Here is a 27150-nt window from a genome sequence, read left to right as displayed (position 1 = left end):
TTATGTGCTTGCCATCTCTTTCATATCAGTGCTTACTAAGCATATTCCCTGGTCCACTATTTGCATTCTTAGTGAAAACATTGCAGAGTACAGAACAAACAACAGTTAGTCCTCAGGTTCCAAAAAATATAAACATCCTTGGCATCCTGCCTGTCCAGTTCTACATTTTCAGCTGTGAACCAGTATAGCTTGATAAATGAACTGTAGTGACAAGTTATTGAACTGTGCACAAGTCTTCAGGGAGATACAGAGAGGTTCACACTAGCCATGAGGTACTCTGAGGAGGCTGGACATGAGGCAGTAACAACCCATATGCTAGTGTGTTGCTGGGCCTGTTGGACAGCCAGATCCCTGCATGCATCCCCTGTACTTGTATCTTCCAACAAAAAAATAACAGCCTGTAAGTTTTAAACCCTGGTTCTGTCCTGAGAGGAGAGAACATCTTCAGTAAGCATAAAGGCTTCATTTTGGTTTACAGCAGGCTGAGTGTAGCATGTTGCTGTCTCTCCATCTCTGTGCAGGATATGCTACCAATGCTCTGTTACATATGCTTCACCCTTTTACTGAATACACTTGGCTAGAAAATAGCTTCTGCTGTAGACATTGGACTGTGTGAAACAGCGATACCACTCCCCACACAGCCAAACAACCTACATTGGTAATGATGCAATTTTGCTAATGCATTTCTAATTAATCTTTAACCAATGTTGTGCTTTGACAGGCTGACACTCTGCTGACCAACAAAACTATCACAATGACACATGGTAGTGTTCACTTTCTCTTAAGCATTGCAAAAGCAAGTTCCTTTTTCAGCCTTGATTTCATAGTACATTTTTTGAACTATTGATGCAATGGAGAAAAAAATGCTCTTCTTCATTTTATACTCACCCTTCATAGGACACTGTCATTCCTGCTACCACATGGTTCTCACAGCCAACAAAAAAGTGCAAGAGAGTGGTGACATAGGCCAAAAATGACATGATAAATGCAAACTTGGTTGCTCCAATGATGCCCATTTTGTACTTTTTCATTATGAGCCCTCCTAGGAAAATCCCAATACCTACAGGAGGTAAGGTTGTCAATCCTGAAAGATATTATAGAAGGGGAATGTTAAAATAAAAGTCACAATGGGCTTAAGAGACAAATTCTGTCTTCAGATTGATGTCCCTGGCAGCTTTATGTTCTATTATAATGACTCTACGTGGCTCAGCCTAATCCTTGGGTTGCATATGCTATTTTTGAAGTGCCTAACCCTCAAAACCCACTTCCATTGTAAGGCACTTGTTGGTTGTTGCAACAGTTAAAACTCCCACACCACATTCATTACATATTTGGGGTGCTCTTGCAATAATATAATATAACATAATATAAATAATGTAACGTAATATAATACAATGTAATGCAACATAAGGTAATGTAACGTAATATAATGTAACGTAACGTAACATAATGTAATGTAATGTAGTATAATATCGTATAAGGAATGGAATGGAATGGAATGGAATGGAATAGAATAGAATAGAATAGAATAGAATAGAATAGAATAGAATAGAATAGAATAGAATAGAATAGAATAGAATAGAATAGAATAGAATAGAATAGAAAAGAAATTTATTCTGGTCCCATGGGCACCAAAACTGTAGTTTGTATGCTGCGTTTATATAATTCAAGTTCAGGAGAGACTGCCATTTACATCAGCCTGTTCTGCAAGGAATTTAGTCCCAGAAAAAACATTCTAGACTTATCCCCAAGCACTGCTTATAGCACAAGAAGTCATTGCACAATGTAACTCACCTATTAGAAAGTTAGATTTAGATGTAGATTGTCCATACTGCTGTTCCATGTACTTTGGTTTGTAAGTCAAGAAACCAATAAAGCTATTGAACTGTAACAGTGAGCAACACAAAAATGTAAAGTACATTCGATTACTCAATACTTTTTTCAGGGAGGTATAGAAATCTGAAAGAAAGGGATATATGAGTTGGCTTTGAAAGATGCATGTCATAATTACTGGTGAGTAAACTACAAAACAGGGCAAAATCCTTCTTTCAGCTGTCCAAGTGCAAGTCATACTGATCTTCATTTGTGTGCAAGTATCTGAAAGCAAAATCAGGTTCTTGAGAAACACCAGAGGCTGAGATACAGGAAGAGAATCCTAAAAGAAGACAGAAGTATGGGTTAAGATCCGGGTGCTCTAATGAAATCTGCACATGAAGACTAAAGGGCTCCACACTTTCAGTTTACCTGAATATTATGACAGGCCCAAGGCTAAGTGAGAGCTGTCTTCCACTGGGATCTGAATAACGACAGGAGAATTTGACTAATGATGCAGTCATCTCTTCCCACCACCTTTCCACCCCTTTCTTAGCCTAAGGACTGCACAACCAGAGCTGATATTCGAGCCTGCTGTATTTTCCTCAGGCAGAAATGTGCTTCAGAGTCACCACGAGCTGTATGATGATCAGATTAATAATTTGGCTTTTCATATTGCAAAAAATATTTTCTGAATGTCCTGATACAGCAACAATTTTTCCACTGTTCAAATTTCTTCCAGCACAAAATTCTAGAGGTAGGTGCCACTGAGGCAGTGATGCAATGCAGGTGATGCATGCAGAACCTCACAATCTTGAACAAGCGCTTTGACTTCTAGTAATCTTTAGCAGACCTCTCCTTTCCCAGGATTAGCAAACTGGTTTAGACTGAAGTGCAGGGGAAGAAAAATATTTTGCAGAAATAGTACATTCCCTCTGTATGTTGTGCCTATTGCTTTTCACAGTTATACAACATGAGAAACACTTGCCTTTCAGTATTACTGACCACTTCCTTGGCTTAGACTGTGCAGGAGTAAGTTTCTTCCTCATGTTTTCCAAGAGACCATATGAAGTTTTGTCATTGTCTTCCTCTGGCTTTTTCAGACTCTTTGGCAGGAAGCAAAATGGAATAGCAGCTAGGAAACTGGTTACTCCACCTATTAAAAAGCCAAGCCACCACGCACCCACCCAGCGCGAATCCTGTGGGGTGATAGTGATGCTTCCTAGAATCGAGGGAAAGAGATACAAGTTACCTAATGAAGAAGATGAACTTTCCCACCCTTTATCTGCTAAATTAGCTACATTTTACAATGTCTGGCTTGCAGTGGTAATGATAATCATCTAATGAGAGACCATTCATGCAGTGAAGGCATCAGGAATCATACCCTGAATGGTGTTATGTTTCACCTGCCTTTCTACATCTCACACTGACTGCTGTTTTGTGGCGTACATGGCGACACAGAGGTCCTTATCCAACACAGAGGAAACCAACATGGGTGGCAGACAGGCCCCAAGCCTGGAGCCCTTATAGGGCTGATACATTTCTGCTGACACCATCCTCTGCTAACCTGAATCATATAGGTTGCTATTAAGCATACAGGCATTCTCTGTGGCACTGGTAAGATTACCCATGACTTTAAACTTTGTATTGCAAGGAATATGAGACTAGTTGCTTGTATTTTTATGATTGTTACATGTTGCCATGTTTGGTGGTGGATCAACACTATAAGACTTTTCACTGCATGACCAGAATTGGCTCACTGTCCCCTTACACTTAAGTAAAATCAAACATTTGGTTTAACAAAGGGCAAAGACAAAATAGTCATCTGTCTAACTACAGGATCCTGAAGATCTGAAAACTTCTCTGTTCTGCTAGTAAAACAGGATCACCCACTGCTGCTGCTACAGTGGGCCTTTTCTTAGAAAAGCTATCACCAGTCCATACTGTCTGAGTCCATATCAGGCTGGTCAGATGGGTGGGGAGGTGGGCTGGCCAGGAAACACCACCTCAGAGATGGCTCCTGCCTCTTCCAGTGAAAGGGAACAGGATGAAGGACCACAGCCGCCACTTACGGGGATTGCTCTGCCCCCTCTGGCATTTTGCAGATGTGAGTACATACATGTGTTTTCTTTTCATGTGAATAAGCAAGGGCTGGCAGAAAGTGTATAATGAACTGCAAATATTAAATGAATTGTAAATAATGTAAAATACTCAGCTGAAAGGGTGGGTAATCCACTAAAACTGTAAAATTGCTATGCTAGCAGAATCCTTTCACTAAGATCCCAGTTTAGTAAACCATCTTGGGTCTGTGAGAGTTCTTGGTAGTAATTTTTGAAGTTAAACATGTATTTTAATCCCTTAATCCTAAAATATGTTCCCTGTCTAATGCTGCCTATACCCAAAAAGCTTCTAGTAATTTAATTAAATTGTAATAAAGCATATAATAAAATTAATGAAATAAATATAAATTATATTAATGTATTTAATATAATAAAAACTTATGCGACTATGTAAAGGAACCTGTTACGATCAAGTATTAGCTTACTTTCACTTTTCCTCTGTTTTGCTTACCTAAATCCACAAATCCAATATCCACGTACAGTTTTGCACATAAAGATCCCAACAGGAAACCAAACATTGGGCCCAACATGGCTATTGTGTGCAAACATGCTGAAAATATAATGAAACAGATGCTAGTACATTTTAAAGGCTGAATGTTTTCTTCTGCAGAGGATGATCAACCTCTCACACTACATATTGCTCAGTTTACTTCATGTTGAGATTACCTACATACACAGGAACATCCTCTTCTTTAGCAAAATCATCAAGATAAGAGATGCCCAATGGTGTTATTGGTGTCTCACCAATTCCACGTAACATGTTTCCCAGTAAAATGTATATCCACATATATGATGATGGTTCCTTCTCACAGCCTGTAGATGAGAGTTTACATCTTTGTAATAGAATAGTTGAATGGGAAACAGTGCCAAATCACAGGAAATTCAGCACATGAAATGATCATAGTTTAGTATTTAAGGTATTAACAGCATTTTCCTATGGAAGATTAATGGAAGGCCATCAACCTCATTAGACCTTTTAATATTTTAATAACACTTTCCTCCACCTCTACTGTATTTGATTTCTAAAAATACAGATAAGTATTACCCATCAGAACAAAAGCCCATGTAAAAAAAAAAGCAAATTGATATTGTCATAAATATATTACCTGGCATATAACATATATCTTTAATGTGAGAAGTTTGAGATGGTTTCTGGGGCACAGCTTGGCTCTTCCTCTACCTATATCCCATGCAAAGCAACAGGTAAACCAGCTGTATACCATATTATAAGCAAGATCATAGAAATCTCCATTTACTTCCAGTTAACTCTGTGCTGTTACATGTCCTATCATGCTATCTCTTCCACCTCCCCAATTCCAGGTCCTGGGTGATTTAATCCCTTCAAACACAGTCTCAGCATCCCCTTCAGTGTTAGAGTGATTTTGTTGTCATTTGAAAGTGTGAACACAGGAAACTGGGGATCTGGATCCTTATAATTTGTGTTTGCTGGATGTTTCTTCTCCAAATGAGATGCACAAACTGCATATAAGTGTTGGTAATGTTCTCAGACAGCTAGATATTGAAGTTAGAAATCTAATTAAGCATCTTGCATGGGGCAATGACTTACTCCACTTGCAACCAAGGATAAAATCAGCTCCTGTATTTGTACTCACACTTACAGTTCCTTACCTGATTGGGAGACTTCCAGCAAAGTTTCGTTCACATCTTGATGTTGGGAACAGGGATTTATGCTTGAAGTTAAGTTGGCTGAAGAAGCTGTATGTGATGTTGTCTCATACTTATAACTGAAAACACACAATAGTAGATTTAGAAGCAGTGTTCACTACTGAAATACTAACATAGTAGGGCAGGAACCTACTTGATTGCTGTTTCCCTAAAAAAGAAATGTATCTTTGTTTAAATAGCAATACAAAGTACTACTGAAGGAGCAAAAAAGATTATTTAGGCACATTTTGGAAGACCAAAACACTGAAATGAAGAACAAATAAAAGATAGAAACATCTGTCTAAAAGACATAACATTTTAATCTGGAAAATTCAAAAGGGCTAATTCATATAGGATTGAACTTTTGGTGTCAAAATTTAGGGTCAGGTCCAAGTGAGTTCCCTATGCTGACCCCACAGTCAAGGAGAAAAAGAAGAATCTCATGAGTGCGAGTGTAAGTCCCCCTTTTCATCTTAGATATATATTTTGGGGTAGTGGGAGAGGAGTGAGAAGTCATCCTCAGGCGGTACCTGTTTGCCTGATATTTGGCACTGGCTTTAGAAAGAGCTGTTATATAGTAGCGGGTGGATAAAGCTGGTGGCTAAAAGACACTCTTTAGCTGTATTTACAGGGAGCAGGGCAATGCTGTGGGCAGGCAGCTGAGAAGCTCAGGTGCTGGAAGATGTTCAGCTGCTTTAGCGTGATTCTTTTCCCAGATATGAGCCCTGCTGTGGTGCAAAGTACAATTAGCTTAGGCAGAACAACATGGTAAAGCACACATTCTGCTTCTAGGAACTGGGCTGGCTCTGTTAGACCAGACAGGCTTATTTTTCAGGTTGGAACAAAGAGTATTCATCAGAAGATACAGTGCAGAACAGTTTCCCCGTAAAAATTCAAGCCCATGTTCATGAGAAACTGTACGAGTTGCCCAGTGTAGATGGCCAAGATACATAGTTTGGCTTAAGCAGTGGAAAATAGAAATCTGATGTTAGTACAAGATCCACTATCATGATAAAAAGCATTCCTCAGTTTTCTTTTTACAGTAGTATACCTAAAATTATTCTAATACATTTAAGAGAGACACAGAAATATGTCTTGCTCTATATGCTATCACCGTATTAAATCTACAGCTAGAAACATTGTTGCATACAGGCAACATGCAGTAGTTCTCTGAGCCTGGAGAAGACGAATAAAAATTAGCTTAACCAGCCATGGAAAATCAGTTTAATCAGTCATGTGCATTTGGAACAGGAAAAACCTTTGGACCAGTTCTACCAGCACTGATCCATCTGCAGGTTCTGTGTGAAGCTGAGAGGCTGCTTTGTGTGAGGAGCAGCTGTTTGCCACAGGAGAGAAAAATGTGTCATCTTACACAACAAGGCTTTGGTTTCTTCTTTCAAGAACCATGATTTCTTCTAATGAGCAACTCTGTGGGTTGGTTTCTTCACTGAGTAGGCTCTGAATCCCTGATTTTACATGAGATTTACCTGTTACTATAAATAATTTTTCAGGTAAAGATGTCACTCAATATGAAGTTACCCACTCAGAGTTTTGAGATCCTGTTCAAAACAGCACAAACTTATTATGGAAATCATATAGGTGGATTCTATATTCCTCATAATTTTACTGTGGTTCACAATGGTTTGACTTTCCTGCCTACATGATCCTGACATCTCTATTAGCAACCAATGATGCCACATTCTTAGGTTAACATTGATTTTCCCAATAAGGTGTTCTTACAGTTTGTCATTTAGGAGGAATATATATTTCATTAAAGCAATATCACCAGCATAGTAGCATGGTTAAAGATTTTCAAAGAACAATATATTTTGTTTTAAACTTGAATTTTCTTAAGATTTTCATAGGTGTTTCCTTCTGAAAAAGTAAGTTCTAATGATTTTGTAAAATCATTTCCTTCTTTGCCTTTTTTCTGAACAAGCCTTACTGAAAACTAAAGCATTGTGATTTTCCTATTTTTTCAAGAAATTGAACTTTTACTTCAAAAGAGTCATATTTTTACAACAAATTATCATGAACAGTGATATGTGTGTCAAGCGTGATTCGTTGCACATTGAGGTTAAGTTCTATAGGCGTTTGGAAATCTAAGACTTAACATACACCAAGTTGCATTCAAAATCCAGAAAGCAGTATCCAATTCCAATGTTAGGTTACCCAAATTAATCTTGATTAATACTTACTATCCCATGAAGAAATGAGGCATTGCTGTTAAAAGACTTCCCAAAGCCATAGTAAAACATCCAACAGCTATTACTTTGGGCCTATGAAGTTTAGCTCCAAAGTAGCTTACAAATGCAATCACCAGCAAGTTACCTGGAAGGTAATGAACCAAAATTAGTGCCAGATGCTGTGCCTTGTGTTTCTCTGAACAGTTTTCTGCATGTTATGGAATATCAATTACCTATCTCAAAGCTCCCGTCGATGAAACCAACAGTAGATGACGTCAGGTCAAACCTTCTTTCAATCTGAGTGATGGAACTTTTCATAATTGTACCAGACAATGTTTTACTCAAGTAGCTGAATGATAAAGCAGCGAGAAATGCCTGAGGAAAAATTAAGACAGAAAATGGGAGGTAGAGGCAAGGAAATTGGTCACAGAGGGATCAAATATGTTCAAAACTGTGTGGAGCAATCATCAGCATGGTATACATTTGTTACTCAAATTGCAGTGACAACGCTGTGTGTGAATTTTCATGTACCCTAATGTAACAGAGTGCCAGGGAGGTCTCTCAGCAATGTCTGCCCCTGGTCTGGAATTCCCTGGTGGAGGCGATTGGTGCTAGGTGCTGCCCTGAGAGCAGCTGCTTGCTTTAGGGTTCAGTTTGCAATAGCCATCTTAATGACCGGAAAGCACTGTTCTTCCCTGCATTGCTGGCCAGAGGCTTTCCAGAGCAGAAATCCTATGGACTGTGGAATTTAAATTTGGCAAACAACTCACTGGGGATTACTTACCTTACTGACATCCTGAGGTTAAATTTATCAAAAAGCTGAGGCCTGGTCCTGCGTAGCCAAAATAGTGGGATTTCTAGATGTTGCAGACGTGTAAAGTTTGCCAGAGGTAAAACACCTAATTAAGATAGATTTACTACTAGTCCAACCTCAAATTAATCTTAGCCTCAATTATCTTCTGCTTGGGCCACATGTCACTTATTTTAGGACAGTTCATAACTGGTTCTAACTCAAACATATAGATAGCCATGGCATCAAAACAAAGGATTTATGCACGTTTTTATGATAACCCAGTATGTAGAAGGTGGTACAGACTGATTGTGTTCATCTCTCTCAGGTGATAGATTTTCAAATGTGTGGGTCATGGCTATGTCTCCTGTATACTATATACCTCGTAAGGGAAAACTTAATATCCTTTATAATGTTATAGTTGCTTCCACCAACACACATTGTGGTTTTTGCAAATAAAGATGTATTTGATAAAAAGTTAAACTAAGTTTGCTTAAATATTATCCAACTATTTCAACATAGTCTAAAAAACAAATAGACATTGCTCACTGGGTAAAAGTTCCAATACAACACAATGTTGGGTAAGTAAACAAAAGTAAATATAGATTTAGACTTTGCAATACTGTCTACTGTAAGGAACGAAACCAACCCAGGATGTAAAAGCTTGAAAACTGATATATTTATTCTCTTTTTGTCTAAGAATGAAGAGAAATATCTCACAAGTGTGGGATTTGTCCTGATATGTTTTGTATTTCCTGAGCCTCACTGGCAAAAACGTCTGTGTGAGCCACATTTCTTGCCTTATGCCAGCAGTGCTTTCAGGGATTTTGGCTGAAATCACAAACTGCTGATAATCAGGAAAACAGAAACAAAAATGACTTGGGTATTTTGTGTTTAAAAATGCAATCCCCAGGTAAATCACAAAACATTTAATAGGAAGGTGAGGGAGAATAAAAGTTTGTCTTTTATTACCTCCAAGGTACTGTGTCTATTAAACTTTAATTGCCGTAAAGTTAGACATAGATCCATGGTCATGCAGCATTGCACAGATACATGATGTCAGAGTTAGTCCTATATGTCTCACAGAGAGATCAGATTCTATTTTTGCAGGCGTATATGGGTGACAAATGTGAGTCATATAAAATAAAAAATATAACAACCTTTGCCTGATACTTGGGCCAAACTATTTTTGATATTTGAGAAGCTTGCAATTACCTATTTTTTTCCACTAATCTTTCATTTTACAGACCTTTTTATAGAGACAATTGTCTCTCTGATTGCAAATCCAGTGAACCTATGGAATTTAACCTGAGATGAAGTTGGCCGAAGAAGTGGTCAAAACATAAACCCAAACACATCATTGTCAAAAAAAATCTTGTCCTTGAGTATTTGCAGCTCAGCCAGAAGCAATAAATACTAAGGCTTTAACAAAAAAGCAAATTTCTCTCTAGTTTACTTGCTCTGTTCCATCAGTTCTTCTTGTGCACTCCTGAAAGCTTGGATGCTTGTGGGAATCAGTGGACCATTTGATCTACAGCCCTGGATTAGATGAAAGTCCTGGAATATAATTTACTTCACCCTATTTTGGGTCTACAAGAATGGGTGGTGATAGCAACTTCCAGACAACAGCGAATAATACCACCTATTTTAGGATGCTTCAGATCTTCCACTGGAGGTTGCTACCTCTCTCCAGTGACCAAAAGCGTGATCTACCTATGAGTAACTTGAGAGTAAATATGATAAATCAGGAATTTTTATTTTCTTTAGGACAAAGACAAGATCCAACCCTTCCCTGTACCTCCAGTGTGTATTCAGTTCCAGAAAAAAGAGGGAACAGGAACAAAGTAATCTGTCATGTCTTATCTTGAACAACATTTCTTAATATATGACAACAGTAATTTGTGGTGATATTGATAAGGCATCAAACCTTCAAGCCAGTGCAACAGGAAGTCTTCTTTTTGACTGGTAGATTTTTGTTTGCTTCATCATCCAAAAGCTGGACAGGTTCTGCTTCCTGATTTGAGTCATCAACATTGCTGGATTCAGTTTCCACTGTCATGGTTGATTTCTTTACTGAGTGATCTGAACCCAGGAGAAAACAATAATAAGTACAAATGCAAATATGTCAAAATAGAGTTGCTTAAGGATCTTCCTCATGAAACTGTAGTTACAGGAAAATGCTGAGATGTTGAAACTGAATCTTTTCATTAGAAAGGGTTTGGCTTAATGACTTGGATGTTTCAAAGTGTATATTTGTTTAAATTTTGAAGTATCTTGTTTTGACATCTTTCTTTTCAAGTGAAATCATCTTCACTCTCCCCACTGGTCCTCACTCCCCCCCCCCCCCCCCCCTTTTTTTCAGTCTAGAATGACTTTTAATGCTAAAAAGACAAATTCCACAAAAGACTAAGAGACAAAGTCTGTCCAAAAATAAACTAAAAGGGTCAACAAAGCATCAGTGTTGAAGCACAGGGAGTCCTAGTAAAGCTCTGAATTTGCAGGCCATGTGGTTCCTAAACTCAGCCATCATTTTGGTAAGATCTCTGTAGTAACACTGTGCTAACTTATTCCTTCAGGCTGGCCTGTTGGAAACAATTCTTAATGACAAAAGAATTGACTGGTTTAGCTACCTGACCTCCTATAAGAAGATTATATGTTTTTTCTTATTGCAGTAGTATTCAAGGTATCCCTAATCTGCTTCTGTTTGCAGAGGCCTGCCTATATTCCCTGATGCATGAAATCATCTGCAACTCAGCAGTTCAGCAGAACGGCTCCAGTTCCCCTGAGAAGAGCACACCCTGTAGCCATAGAGGACAAATCTTTCTCCTTATTTGATATAACGTATTTTTGTTATTGTTGAAGGCCTCGTTTCATGATTAAGTTGCATTTGATTTTATTGCAATGAATAGTACAATACTCAGTTTTTTAAAAACTATTTCTGAGGGATAAGTAAGCAATTAAAAAGAATACTTCAATGAAAAGCTGTAAGGGGAGTCAATGATCTATTTGGAAAGATAATTTAAAGAATGAAAACACTTGCCCATTTGTGCAACTCCAACTAAAAGCAGAAGAGATTTCTGAAAGAAAATCCAGATGCCACTGCTGAGCCCCTCAGAAAAAATGGGTCACTTGAAACAAACCCTCTTCAGATCTGCAGATCCTGACACACAGGTCAGAAATATTGAAACTAATGATCCCAAGTCAGAAGTCAAAAATTATAGCTCACAGGAGCTTTCACAGTAGTCTCATTTGAGAAAAGGGTGAAAGGGGGAAATCTTACAATGAGAGTTTTTCCATGTTTGAACGGAGCTGAAAAAAGTTGGATGAACTTTTCCAATGCTGGAAAAAGTCCATCTGCAATTGCAAATTGCTCTGCTACAGGCCTTATGTCAGAGTAACACTTGTCAGAGCATTTGAAAGGTAGGCATTGCTCTAATGCACAATGGTGAAGAACATTTTTCTTCACTCACATGGAAGAGGGTTAATACCTAAGAAAGTTTAAGACAAATACATAAACAGAGATTTAAACAATTTAGGAGTTTCTTGGGCTTAATTTCATGAGTATGTCCTTAGGTACTACTGCTGGCATGAACAACTCCTTTCCTTTCCCAGTGCTCATACCTGCTTCCCACACTCTTTACTCATGATAGTACCACTTCTTCTGTGGCTGTGTTGTAAGTCTGGGTCAGAACACAAATCTGGATGAAAAATAGCTTTTCGTTCCCCTTGGATCATTAGACAGATAGGAACAAGAAGTAGAGGAAAGGATTTCCTCAAGTTTGTACAACAACCAACAGAAATGCTTGTGAAATGAGATTCTTAGTGCTCAAGAAAAGTTAGTACACAAATACTTTTGAGCACCTGGTCCTCTGAAATTTGTCTGTCCTGTGTAATCTGAAGAGATTAGCTTCTCCTTGTTATTATGATACATTAAGGATTACAATAAGATACTGGGGTAGCATGTAATTGAAGTTCACAGAATGAAGTGGCTTTTTTTAGAAGCTACAACATGACTTAGAATACGAATATAAGGAGAGAATGAGTGAAGGCAGAGAAACATGAAGATAGAAATAAGAGGCAAAATAGAGAAAAGAGAAAGGCAGTTAGGTATCCATACATGTAACTGAAGAAGTTTAGATATTAGCAGGCTATCCCAGTAAATGTTTCAGAGGAAGACTGTGAAAGCACAAGAAAATCAGATTTGAAAGTGCGAGCAGTTATGTATCAAAAAGCAGGTTAACCGGTTAGAGGCAAATAGTGAAAAAGACATCCAAAGACAGAGGTTAGGGTACCAGGCAAGATAAAGGATAAAAAAAAAGAGAAGAAAAAAAAAGTAAAATTAATCTTCTGGGGGGCAAAAGCTGCTTGATGCACACAGAAAAGTGTGAAGGCAGCTAGAAGGTGGTAGTTAGTTGGCTCAGCACTTTCAGTCCTGAGCTCCTCCTGCAACCCAGGGGATGGACTCTCAGGCAAGAAAAGGGATGACCAGCTCCTGTCAGTGGTGAACAACACAGGTTTTATCATTGCTTTGCAAAGGTGCTACTGAAGATGGTGGTACTTTTGCTGGGGAAGGGTGGATTGAGGGGGAGGTAGCGAAAAGATGATGCAACCTGTGCTGGGGACATGATAGAGTGAGCTATGTACAAGGATCAACAGTTGGAGCTGCTGGCAGCATGTCCTCCCATCCTCAGTTGACCCTGACCTACGTGGAAATCTGGAGATAGAAGAGATCAGGGCTGGGGAAATGCCTTGCCACAAGAAGATTAGAAAAAAGATAAAAGGTCAATTCATAATTGATACCAACATGCATTAGCTGTTGAGCCTGATGGTTTCAACTATTGATGAAGTTGCTATTTTAGATTTGTTTCACTAGGGTTTTTTTCCATGTTTGATGAACCAATGATCTGGTTACAAACAAAGGTATTGTATGAAGCTTTCTGCCCCAAATGTGTTCATTCAGTTATATGGCTTCTCTAAAACAATTACATTTTGCCTGCACAAACCATTCTGCTGTAATAATGACCTGAGGTAGTTGCATCAGCAGAAGAATGAGATCAGTCAAATAATGTATTGGCATTGTTTAGGTAGTCACTCAGCCTAAACAAAAATCACCCAACTTGCTTCCCCAAGGGTGAAAACAATCCTCTTCCCAAAAGCAGGCATAAGGAAAAAACTCCACCAAAACTGACAAGCCATACTGTGAGAATGAAAGCAAACACTCTTCCAGTTCACTTTTGCATCATATCCTGGGAGCATTTGACAAACAGCTAGTTACACCTGTTTGGTCTTGTGCTCAGTACAGTCTCTTCTGAGAAACACTTTGGGTGGGGGAAGATCAAGGGTCTTAACTAATAATCAGTGTGGATCATTTGTGTTGGTGGGAGCTGAGAGCTTTCGCAGTGTCATGGGAAGCATGTGGCACCTTGCGAGTCCATTCCAGAGTACAGCAGCCAGCCTTGGAAAGGACGGTCTCAGACTTCTTCAGTGCTTCAGAGTGTATGACCTTATAGGGGCCATGGCCTAACCCTGTGCCTGTTAAGTAGATTTGTTCCTTAATGAACATTGAAGAAATCCAGTCTTGGTTTTCTACCCCCTAGTGATATGCAAATTATAATGAATAAGACCACCAATTTAAACATTTTAGCATGAGTAACCAGTAATTAGTTTACAAAGGTCAAGAAAATATTTGCTACAGATTTTGTAGATTCTTATGAAAGAAAAATACAATGATGTTTGAGGAATTTTCGAATCCAACACAAGCACTGTAAGTCCTTCGGCTGTTTCTCACTGCAGTTGTACTCTCAGGGGCTATACTACCATCCAATAGACTATCATATCACAAATCAAGAGCCGGATTTCACTGAGTAGTTTATGGAACTGTACTGATTTACACTAATTGAAGTGCTAATCCAATTGTCTTATTGCTTTTAAAATACATTAAGGAATCATAAGACGACCTTTTAAGTTAATGTAATATGAAAAATTAATATCACAGTGCTGTGCAGGTCTAAACACTGCCTGCATTGCTCATGACATATGATGCTTACTGTTCAGAGACACACATACAAATGTATGATGCCATCATTAAAGCATTGACATTTACAACAGGAATGCTACTGGTGTTCTTGTCACAGGAAATGCAACTAGTACTACACAGGAAATGTTCATTAGCTGAAAACACTAAACGGCAACACGTTAACATTAAGACAAATGAATATCAAAGAGGTTCCTACCTAGGTTCTGTATCCACCACAACAGCAGTCATACTACCACACAAACGCTCAAGTCAGAGTATTCTCTCCTTAACAAGTCTGTGCTGGTACTTGGTGGAAGAATCATTAACTTCTACACAAACTATGGTTTAGGCAGTTTTAATCTTGTCTCCTCCCAGTTCTGCCCTCTGTTAAAGGTCCCAAAATGCATGTTTCTCCACAGTGGTCAAAAACTAGTTAGGTAGAAAATGTGCAAATGTGTTCCTTCTGTACACTCTCGTGAAACGCTTTGTTTCCTGAACATGTCAAGATTATAATAGTTCATACCTTCCTGGCATTTAAAAATGGCGTGTCCCTACTTTAGAAGTGTTCCTGGTTGCTGATAGCTAAAACGTATTTTGGTATGAAGTTTTATTTTCATAGTCTATGGCTAAAGTCCGTTCAGCTAAGATCTCCTAGAGCCAGCCAAGGACTTGTAGGAAGATAAAATGTAATGCCTTGGGTATATTGAACAAACTGGGTGTTGAGGAAACACTCATGCTTAGAAGACTGTTCAGATTTGTAAGTCAGTGCTATTAACAGCACAGGCAAACCCAGTGTGAAAATATATTGGGGCTATGTGTACTTTGGAGTAGCCCTTTACCTACTTAAAGCTCTAGTTCAAGGAAACCTGAACTGATTTCCTGAGAAGTATTTTATTGGATTGTGCCCTTGTTGTGGATTATGCCTGATTCCTGAGAGTGATTGTAGTTAAAAGAGAAGTCATTCTTAAAGCATGTGAACTATGACTACTGTCTGCCTGGGTGATACACCAAAATGTGCCGTTCCTTGTAGTTCGTGCACCCTTTCCTGCCATTTCTGTCACCGTGCCCATTCTTTCACTTGCTATGAACAATTACAGCCTACTTAATAATGCTGACCTTTGCATGATCTTAATTTAATTTTGCCTTCAATACTGTTATTGGTGGTACCTTGCACTGCTCATGGCTTTTCTGACTCTCAACCAGACAGTTCCCTTTAGCTTCCTAGAAAAAGAGGTATCATCATCAAGAAAATGGTAGCCATTCCAAAGCTGTATGTCAGGGCAATTCAACTGCAAGTGTTAGTAAAATTATAAAATAGGAATGCAGGAGGAATCCAGATCACAAATTCAGTCTGCAAACTCAAAAGCACCTTTTGTGAAAAGGCCTCAAGAACAGTAAGAATTGCATTCCCTCCCACTCCATCCACTTCTAAGGCTACTGCAAAAGATTGGTATTCTGATGCATAGGAAACTTCCTTTAATTTCCGGTCATGATCAAATTATATTCTGGTTTTGAAATGGCAGTGTAACAGAATCATGGAATCATAGAATGGTTTCAGTTGGACCTTAAAGATCATCTAGTTCCAACCCCCCTGCCATAGACAAGGACACCTTCCACTAGAGCAGGTTGCTCAAAGCCCCATCCAACCCGACCTTGAACAGTTCCAGGGAGGGGGCATCCACAACTTGCCTAGGCAACCTGTTCCAGTGAGTCACCACCTTCACAATAAAGAATTTCTTCCTTATAGCTAATCTAAATCTACCTTCTTTCAGTTTAAAACCATTACCCCTCATCCTGTCCCTACACTTTCTGTAGGCCCATCTTTCCTGTAGGCCCCCTTCAAGTACTCGAAGGCTGTTATAAGGTCTCCCTGGGGCCTTCTCTTCTCCAGGCTGAACAATTCTCTCAGCTTGTTCTCATAAGGGAGGTGCTTCAGCCCCCTGATCTTCTTTGTGGCCTCCTCTGGACCCACTCAGGCAGGTCCATGTCCTTCTTATGTTGGGGACCCCAGAGCTGGACACAGTATTCCAGGTGGGATCTCACAAGAGCAGAGCAGAGGGGGAGAATCACCTCCCTCGACCTGCTGGCCACACTTCTCTTGATGCAGCCCAGGGTACAGTTGGCTTTCTGGGCTGTGAGCGCACATTGCTGCCTCATAGCCAGTTTTTCATCCACCAACACCCCCAAGTCCTTCTCTGCAGGGCTGCTCTCAATCCACTCATCACCCAGCCCTTATTTATGCTTGGGATTGTCCCAACCCACGTGCAGGACCTTGCATTTGGCCTTGTTGAACTTCATCAGGTTTGCACAGACCCACTGCTCAAGCCTGTCAAGGTCCCTCTGGATGGCACATCCCTTCCCTACAGCATGTTAACTGCACCATACTGCTTGGTGTCGCTGGCAAACTTGCTGAGGGTGCACTCAATCCCACTCTCCATGTCGCCAACAAAGATGTTAAACAACACCGGTCCCAATACTGATCCCTGAGGAACGCCACTCATCACTGCTGTCCACTCAGAGATCAAATTATGTTCTGGTTTTGAACTGACAGGGTCCTTTATCTAGAAAAGCTTTTCCTCTCAATCTGATACTTAGGACTCGACCTTGATCATAAATGAAAAGAGCACAGTTTTTCAACCTGTTTTACTAGAAAAACAAGTTAATCATGTTTTAGAATTTCTTGAAAAATAGGCTCTCTTGATTCTGAAGCACATCTTTGGAGCCCTTGGCTACATTTTTTTCTATCTAGATCCATGCAATGCACATGGCTAAAAATGTATAAAATATTCCAGCTGTAATCTCACCAGTGCCACATCTTGAAATATTAACTATTGCTTATCTCTAGGCTTGTCTGATATGTTCTAAGATTACATATAGCATTTTCAGAAAAACATCTTTTTAAGGGTGGTTCCCGATTATCTACAATTAACAGGTACACTTACTGTCTTCTCAAAAGTTGTCAGCTAAGGAGCTCCTAACCTGGAGCAGAAATTCCTGTTATTAGCCAGTAAGAGTGCAGCTTTCTATTTAACATTGTATTCCACTCCTGTTTTGCCATTCTCAGGTTCATTCTTCTTTTTTCCCTCTATGATATCCAGACTCTCCTCTGTATAAACATTTCATCCAACTTTGTGCCTTGACTGCTATTTCAAAAAGTGAAGCTGGAATATCACACATAATATATTTAGAAATCTAATAACACTAATGAAAACTAAAGAGACAGACTAGTGCCTAGCTGAGAATCCTAAAATAGATGAGTCTTAACTGTTGGCTTTGTCAAAGTTTGGGATGCCTTCCAAAAGAAAGTAATCTTGGAGAAAATCTTAGAGAAAGTCTTAGAATCACAGCATAATTTAGACTGGAAGGAAACTCTGGAGCCCATCTGATCCAGTCCTCTGAACTAAAAGCAGAACCAACTTCAAAGTTTGTTGGTGCTGCTCAGGTCTCATCAAGTTGAGTTTTGGACAGAAATATACAAGGAAGGATGTTCCACAGCCTCCCTTGGTACCTTGTCCAGTGTCTGACCACTTTCACTTGTATACGTAGATATGTATCTATGTGAAATTGGAATCTCCTTTGCTGTAACTTGTGTCTATTGCCTCTCATCTTTTTGCTGTGCATTGCCTGTGCACAGGGAAGAGTGTGGTGCTGTCTCCTGTATAAGTACCCATTAGATAGCTGAAGAAAGCAGTAAGATCCATCATTCAACTTGATTCAGTTTATCAATGTCTGTCTTGTTCTGGATAGCTTCAAACCAGACACAACATTCCAAATGTAGCCTGAAAAGTGGTGATCAGAGGGAAAGAACCGCTTTTCCAGATCTTCTGGTCTTTAATAACTGTAGCCTAATATGCATTTAGCGTTTAGGCTCAAAGGTGCAGTACGATGTTTAATTCACTGTCCACTAGGACCCAAAGGTCCTTTTGTGCAAAGCTGGTTTTTGTCTAGCTGACTCTCTTGACATATTCGGTGGATAGATTAATTCTATCTCAGGTGCAGGGCTTTACATTTTCCTTTGCTGAACTTTATGAGTTCCTGGCAGCCTGTTTCTCCATCCTCATCAAACCTCCTCTGTCATTCTGCCCTTCAGCACATAAACTGCTCCTTTCCTCAGTTTGGTGTCATACATGAACTTGCTGAGAGCACTTCCAGTCCTATTCTCCAAACCATTAATGAAATTGTTGACCATTTTCAGCCCCAGTATTGACTGCTGAGGAACATCACTAGCAACTGGCCACCAGCTGCTGGGCTTTGAACTGCTGGTCACAATTTCAGCTCTTCTAGTTTCCTACCCACCCTATAGTGGGTAGGCTATATCTCATCTGTTTGTCTACCAGGATAAGGGAGACTGTGCCAAAGGTCTTGCTAAAGTCCCATGAAATAACATGTACTGCTCTGTGCTCGTCCACCAGACCAGTCATCCCATTGTAGAAGGCAACCAGCTTGGTCAGACCTTGATTTGCCCTTGATAAATCCATGCTGGTTGTTCCCAATCACCAGTCTATTTTGTGCCTAATAGTGGCTTAAAGGATAACTTGTTTGGTAATCTTCCATAAACCTCTCTTGTTTTTTTATTAATTCCTTTTATTTGTAACTTTTTGTGCAGAACTGTTTTAAGTTTTCCATGACTAAGTGATCAACAACATGGTCAAGAAGGGCTTCACTCATTGTTTCAGAGAAAAACCATGATGTTACATTATGATTACATCCATCAGATTTAGGTCTGAATTAAAAAAACCCAACACCGCTGACCCCTGCAATTTCCCTAAAAGAGTCAAGCATAACCTCGCTGTCAGGTGATCATGTACTTAGTATTAGCTACATGCAAGAGGTTGAAATTCATGGTCCTACAACAGATGTGGGCCTCTTCTCAGAGGTGGGGATTCTTCATATTCTGCTGTGGTATAAAGCATCAACCATCCATTTCCAACAGGTTTCATATACTATGATTGACATTTTCTAGTCACAAGATAGGTATCTTGGACCTTGTTGATTGACCTTTATTACAGATGCCACACCCTACTTCTGCAAATCTGTGTGGTTACAGATGTTCCACCAAGGGCACATACACACAAACATCCGTGTCCTTGTTCTTCTTCAAAGATGTGTCACAAGTTCCATTATTATGCTCTGACTATGTTAGGATAAGTATTCCCTCTTGTTTTACAGTGTTTTTGATGGAGCCTTGCATTCCCAAGGTTTCATTTTCAGGTTGTCTTCAGACGTACTAGCAGACCTACGCAAGGGGTTTTTGCCTTTTGATCCTAAAAATATGAAAAAGGCATGGAGCTAAATGTACTCTGTAATTTGGAAGTAGTAGAACCTGTAGAAAAAAATGCCACTTTCTTTGTCATACAGTTAAAGGGAAAACAGTATTCTTTTGGTTTCCTCATGCTAACATATGAATACATAACAATTTCTCCCCAGTTTTTTCTAGTCCTTTATATACCATTAATTTATAAGTTCTCAGGAATTAAACTATCTTTTATACTTTGCTTTCTGTATGGCTGAGAAGAATTTTTCCATATTCAGACTGCCATTGTCCAAGCTGACTGTAGAAGCATTCAAAGTCGACTTCCTGAACCAAGAACTGTTGACCCAAAGTGCCAGAATGGGAAAAGGGAAACTACTGAAGTCAAATCAAAGACTGGTCTCACATCTGAAAAAAAGATATATCTCACCCTTGCTTTCATTCAAGCCTTCCCACATGACTGTAACTTATGGGAAAAAATTGGATTATGATAGTAAAAGTCCCCTTAATAACAACACTGAGATATCAGTAATTGCTGATTACTCCTGAGGAAAAAAACCCAATCTTTACAAACACCACTCTTAAGAATCACCTTTACCGCAGGAGCTGGTTGCAGACTCCTCCAGGCAGAGGGTGGCAGCAGACTCCCACCAGAAGTGGCTGCCAAGGCATCAACTTGCAAGGGGTGAGCCAGCAGTAGCAGGGAGCAGTCGGCCAGGCAGAGGCCAACTGCAACAGACAGCTTTGATTAGAGCCCTTTTTATTCTCGGGACACTAATCCCTAAATAAAGAAAATCAATGTATTTTTAAATTTAACTCTTAGTTAACGAAATGAGTAAAAGAGATGGTGTACATCTAAGCAAATGTTAAGCTACTACAGGAATCCTGAGAATGTGAAAAAACTTTACAATAATGGAAAAGATTTCTTGGTGCTCCTGTTTCAATGCATCTAGTTTCAGCTTGTTGCTGCACAGCTAACAAAAACAAAAGCATGCTGACAAGCTGATTTGGTGTCGCCATCTTAACTAGTGTCTGGGACTTGTTCCTTCCACCGCTCAGTGGAGCTTTTGTCTTTTATAAGAACTCATTGATAATTTTGACATTGATTTCCGTCATGTATCTATCTAGGGAAAAGTAGACCAGGATGTGCTGTTTTAATGATATTTCTTATTTTTCTATTTAAAATAGAAAGGGTAGTCTTTAATGCTGATTGTAGAGCTTCTCTTTGCATTGAGTCTTAATCAGCAGCTTGGTTTGGAGTTGTTATTGTAGACACAGAATTGAAGGTGTGCAAGTCACTGGCAGGTGGCAGTACCTAGGCCTTTGTAGGAGCTAGTCCACATTTGTGCTGCATCATAGCATAACAATGAAAAACATACATACTTTAGGTGAAGTCCCCAGGGCAAAACCCCCATCTCCTTCAAATGGTCTGGAATACTACCAGAGATATAAGGACTGAAAAAAATATTATGGTTCAAGTAATTGAATATCTGGCATTATATACAACACAACTTCACTAAGCTGTTCATCCGCCTTGTTACACTAGAGCAGATCTTTTACAAGAATGGTCAAGTCTTGATTTAAAGACTACACATGACAGAAAAATCTATAATATCCCAAAGACAGTTGTTCTAGTGAAAAAAAATGCTATCTTATTTCTAATGCAGTTTTGTCCTTTTGATTTCCAGGCACTGGAACATAGTCTACCTTTGGCTGCAGAATTAATTAAACAGATTTTTGCTGACTACATAGCACTTTCATAGGGGTTGTTTCTAAACCAGTCCCCATTTCTCAGCATTTTCTTTTAGAAGCGCCAACATCACAGGATCAAGGAGAGGGTTCTGGTTATCACCGTGTACAACAACCTTTCAAAGTTATCTTGCTCAACAGCCATGAGAGAAAGATTCCTGACCTGGTGACCATTAAGCCATGAGTATGTGCTCCACTTGCTCTTCACTAAATCCTTTCCTTATTTACTCTCTTCAAAATTCAATGAACTATTAATTTGTGACGAGCTGTTGGTTAACCATCCTCCTAAAGATATTAACCACATGTTGCTTAAGTAAGGTCATTTTAATGAGTACTCTAAATCACCATTAAAGGACCCCACCTTTAAATTGCTCTCTTCATTTTTATACCAACTCTGGACATTCTTTCTTCCCGAGGTTGATTAGCACTGGATGAAGGACTGCCTCATGCAGTACTTGCTTAGTGATACTCCAGGGCACAAGAAGAGATAACCAGACTGAGTCAGACCTATGACCCCTCTAGCCCAAAGGCTCTTGCTGACAGGGGCTGCTCTACAACAGGAGACATGTTGGTAGTTGGGGGACAACCCAGTGCAGGTTGTACACCCAACACCTGATCAGTGTCAGCAGAGCCAAGGCAGCAACAACCACTGGTCCCAACCTCATGCCAGTGATAATTAGACAAAGAAAAGTTAAGAAGTCAGGCCCTAGGACAATCCCCCAAAACCAGACAATAATTCAGGGACAGGGGTCAGCACATGCGAACCTCCAAAATGGCTCAGATCAGGACTGCATGTGCAGGCTGGAGCTGAAATGGGGCTCTGGGTGTCATGGGCAGAGGTGGAGGTGGCTTTCAAGGGGGGCAGGTCAGGGCCACCTCCCGTATGTGCCAATTAGGGTCCTTGCTATAAGATGAAAATATATGAATAACATTTTTACATGGCATACAGCTCATGGGTACTTCTTAGCAAGGTTATGAGTCCCACTCTGGACTCAAAGGCTGACATCAATGGTTGGGAAATCTCTTCAGACAACTCTTTTAACAGTCTCACCTTTGAAAATGAAAGGCATTTGCTTCTTTGCTGTCTCTCAATTGTGGTTTAATATCTCTAATTCTAAAAAGAAAAGAAAAAATCCAAATTTGTTGACCTTTGTGAGACATTACCAGTTGCAAATTTAGTTTAAGATGAAGAATTCTGGTAGGAAGAAACCACTAGGTCCAAATCCCCTAGTGCTGAGACCATTTGTTCATCTATTGTAACAAATCCAGAATATGTATCTCTAGTCAGACACTCATCCAGGCATCCACGTAACTACTTGAAATATTAAAATAAAGTAGCAGACTTGAAAGTGTTTCAAAGTGGTAATGGAGTATATCTACTTGGTAACTTACAGTATTATCATTACCAAAGGGTGAGGAAAAGAGTGCTAATTTTTAAACCATAATGAAAGTAAGACTTACTGAAACAAATATTTTTATAGCATTCCTCTTCCTTCCATCTGTAAAGAAAATGGGGTATGGAAGGAAAGCTCATGCTTTAAAAGTTCACTAAGTGCAGGCTTACATACATAAGCTTAGGTGATAACCGAAAAAGTTGGTTTTTTTCCTATTTCTTTCTGAATTAGAGTAGGATATATTTATTTCTCTTAAATTGTTGCTTTGTCCTGTAAGCCAAGGAATTTTCCTGTCCATCTTGCGGCTGGCATGTGCAGAACTGCCTCTGTGATAGCTTCAGCATTGCTGAGCACCAGTGTCCCTGCCATAAACCCTGATGGGACTGATTTGCAAATCAGGAATCATCCCCATTTATTTGACACACATACAGCATGAAGCATTGAATGAAATGCAGATATCCCTTGTTTTTTATCCCACTGTGTACTTAAGTTGGGTTGTCCCTTTCTCTCACTGGATCTGACAGCTCATTGCTATTAAAAGTGCTCTCCCAAGGAGGCTATGGAAGGTCTACATCCATACATTACTCCTGGATGCCGATGCGGTTTGGCATTTTTGGCTGTTTTTATGATGATGTAGTATGAATGAGACCTGAGACTAGAATGCCAATCTTTGTGATTCACCCTAGCCCTAATGCTAGTCATTCACCCTTGCCATAATGCCAGTCCCCTATTCACAAACCTTCTAATAATTTTCTTTGTTTAGTACCATATCCAGTTATATAAGGCAAAGTGAACAGTCACAGCTCTCCAGTACCCCATTGCCTATAGCCTTCAACACTCACATGGGAGGACAGAGAGCTGTGACAGGGGACCAGGTCTCCCATATTCCAGGTCACTGCTTAAACACTCACCCATGTGGTAAATGGTGGCTAACATTGGTCCTTCCTCTGACAACTGCATTTTCTCAAGTGATAGCCTTAAATCCTTACCTTCTTCAGATATTTGTTGCTTAAGCAACATCCTTCTTCTTGGTATTCCTATTGAACAGATTAGGTAGTTTTCTAATGACACACTGTAAACATTTATCTTTGATAAAGCTCAGTAAATCCCATTTTTATACATCTGCCCCTCCTCATGCATCCCACAGGAGAGGTTTCACATCTGCCTCTGACCTGCCAGCTCAGCTAGGCAGCAGGGTACCTACGGTCACTGCTAAGATGCAAGTGATGTGATACAACATTTTTTTGCCAATATTATGGTGACGGGAGACCCTGCCTTTCATCATGAGTTCTAAAATTCTAGTTGCTTTAAAGGACATCATTTGAAGTCGTGCTGTCACTGCTTTTTCAGTGCAAGCATTCTTGAGATTTTGTTCCATGTTAAACAGCTCTCTATTGTAGTCCTCACCCCAAATTTAATACCATATATTGACAAACTGCAAAAATTATATATAAAGGGATACTATGATACATGTCTTAGTTTCAGCTAGCAAATACAATAAATTAAAAGGAAAAGACCCAAATCACCTGGTCTTTGAATGCATTTTATTGTTCCCAAGCTGTCTTGTCACAGCTTTTAAAAAGATAAATCATGTGTATCTTGTATCATGGTGTTATTACATTGCATAAAATGCATGGAATTATTCAGTACACTGAGTACTAGCAAGTAGCAAGAAACTACTGGAAACTTAAAAAATCTCTATTTTTATTCCAGTTTCCTTTGGATGATACTCTTGTGGTCTCTTTGACTGCAATGACAACTTTTATTGCTGTTACTGTTGTGCTATAACAGAGCTACTTGAAAAAGAATCCCTAACCACAACATTTGATGTCCTAAGTGTTATGGGTTGAATTCATGAGATGCCCAGAGCCTGTAGCTGATTTGTCCTTCCAGCAAACCGCCTTCCTCCTGCCTCGTGCCACAGTGCTTACAAGGTCAAGCTACATGCAGAATATCCCTGCACCTTCCAGGTTGCCAAGTCAGGTTTTGTGTTCTAGCTCCTCTCGGGCTGGTACCATGGTGGAGAGAGCTACATTGCAGCCTCCCCATTATCCCTCACACACAGAAGGAAAGCAAGGAGCAGCAGCAGCTGTTGCAAGGACGCATGGAGCTTACAGGCAGCCATAAAACCAGCTTCTCAGTGAGGCAGCAAGCTGCACCTCCCCAGCCATAACAAACCCCTTCACCTGAGTGGCATTGACTCAGCAGGACAAATGGTGAGCAGTGTTTTTAGAGTCTTACATGTGCTAAAATGGTTGTCTTTGCTTTTGTTGTTTACACTGAAAATTAAATGAAGGTGAATGTTTTCAGGGTGGATACTAAGATACCCCTTCACTGATGATGAATTTTTGCCTGGAACACCACTCACTGGGTAAAGTCATGGTGGAGATCTCAGTCTTCCTAAAGTCTAGTCTCCTTTTCTGGCCAGTAAGTTGTCTGAATTAAATGGTCACTATTGACAAAATTATCTTTCCTGCTCTTTGTCCCACAGGTGTCTCTTTCCCCGTTGTCTGAGAGGGTCTTGTCTTGTGGAGAAGACCTTTTCCGAAGGACCCAAAGGACAGCAACACTGAAGAAAGTGGACACCGTGCCCAACACCAAAGTCAGCCCCAGGTACACATACCTGAGAGAGAAATGATTGATCAGAGCCTATTTCAAAGGCAACATACGACTAGAAGACATCAAGGACATATTCATATTTTCATGTTGTAAGGCTGAGTATAAAAGCTCTTCAAGCAAGCTGATGACCCTGGAGATGAGAGTTTGCCGGCTCACCCAGGTCAGGTATTGTGTGGTCTGTGGCCAAGAAACATCCCAGGCATTGACTGACCTCCTCCACCCCAATATGCTTCAGTGAGAATAGAACTAATATTTCTAGGGCAATTAATCTATATTTTGGTTGCCTCATAAACAGCACCAGTGATACCGAGACTATTGATGGTATTTTTACTTTGCAGGCCTAATGAGAGTAACAGCAACAGCAACAGCAGCAACAATAGCAACATTAAGCTTTATTAGTAATGAGTCCCAACTGAGCTTTTGTTCTTTTCTTCAAATTTTCAAAACAAGATGTACCCTCCCCTTATGTTTTTTCTCAGAGGTGGGGGGAAGGGCAAAATGTTTTTTCATTTTCCTTTTCTCCATTTCTGGTAATGCCTTTCATGAATGCAGTTCAGATAAATATTCTCCTCCAGCAATAAATTGATAAATACAACCCTGCGCTTAAGTCTCTAGATAAGCCAAGAGTGCTTTGTGGCACTCTCCCCTTCCTTTTTGTGGTCCAGCTCCAACATGGAGCAATGATGAGGTTAAACAGCCCTTTTACTGGTTTACTTATTTATTTACACACACACACACTGTCACAGTAGAGTTGTTAAAAAATGGGGGAAGTTTTAGCATAAAGTTTTATCTGAACCTTTTTTGGGCAAAAAAATCAAGTGACTTAAATATTTCCAGCTGATATTGAAATGACACACACCGCCCCCCCCCTCCAGAGACTAAATCGAAAGAGAATGCTAAAACCTGAGCATTATTGTTAATATTGCCAGTCAGACTCTTTCATTTGGCATCAAATCTTTCACTCAAAATTTCTGATAGAAATTCTATCAGTACAAGGTGTAGATGTACTTAAAGAACACAAGTTAAAGAATGAATGGAGAAGAGCTGTTACCTGAGGGCATTGGAGTCATAGAGTCTGCACGCTCCTCTTCCTCCACATCTTTTGCTTCCCCATTTCAAGCAAGTGGTATCTATGGCCACTCCAAAATACACTGGGGCTGGAATTCCCGCTGGGTGTATTGAACAAATAAATAGAGGCAAGAAGGTTACCAGTTCTGATCTAGAGACATGTAGAACATTAAATAATACATTCGAACAGCAATGACACTTCCACACTGCTTGCTGGATTGAAAAGTTGTGCCTTGTGTTGTCCAGGCACACACACCACACTTTCCTCCCTGTGGGGAATCGGGGTGGGGAGGAAATGCAGCTGAACATCAAAAAGCCAGTGGAAGTCAGCGGAAAGAGGGTTGGCCATGGCTTGGTTTCCTTGCCCTGCAGGACCCCTTTGGGGAAAAAAAAAAAAAAAAGAAAAAAAAAAAGAAAAAAAAAAGGAGCTACTTCTCCTTTCTTGAGAGCAATGGAACCTGTTCCCTGTTCAGCTTGGGG

The 27150-nt window shown here is 39.8% G+C and overlaps 1 protein-coding gene across 2 annotated transcripts in view; it reads right to left on the bottom strand.

Annotated features, from left to right (window-relative positions):
• LOC141924214 (solute carrier organic anion transporter family member 1C1-like) overlaps positions 1 to 27044 on the bottom strand; it is a 39015-nt gene extending 11971 nt beyond the window's left edge. Inside the window, exons 1-10 of one of the 2 annotated variants that reach the window (XM_074826349.1) lie at positions 26654 to 27044; positions 10501 to 10655; positions 8017 to 8158; positions 7796 to 7928; positions 5562 to 5677; positions 4599 to 4745; positions 4384 to 4482; positions 2801 to 3034; positions 1795 to 1959; positions 889 to 1084 (exon numbers count right to left, since the gene is read on the bottom strand). In XM_074826349.1, the coding sequence (XP_074682450.1) occupies positions 889 to 1084; positions 1795 to 1959; positions 2801 to 3034; positions 4384 to 4482; positions 4599 to 4745; positions 5562 to 5677; positions 7796 to 7928; positions 8017 to 8158; positions 10501 to 10655; positions 26654 to 26672 (1406 nt within the window). In that variant the 5' untranslated portion in view covers positions 26673 to 27044. Of the gene's footprint in view, positions 1 to 888; positions 1085 to 1794; positions 1960 to 2800; positions 3035 to 4383; positions 4483 to 4598; positions 4746 to 5561; positions 5678 to 7795; positions 7929 to 8016; positions 8159 to 10500; positions 10656 to 14806; positions 14874 to 26653 lie in introns of those variants that run through there. The other variant, XM_074826350.1, reaches the window with a different exon arrangement.
• Positions 27045 to 27150: the final 106 nt, after the last annotated feature.

The sequence above is a fragment of the Strix aluco genome, chromosome 5 (assembly GCF_031877795.1).
Source record: "Strix aluco isolate bStrAlu1 chromosome 5, bStrAlu1.hap1, whole genome shotgun sequence".
Taxonomy (NCBI): Eukaryota; Metazoa; Chordata; class Aves; order Strigiformes; family Strigidae; genus Strix; species Strix aluco.
Note: the sequence above shows the minus strand (reverse complement) of the source record. Positions and strands in the feature narration are given on the sequence as shown.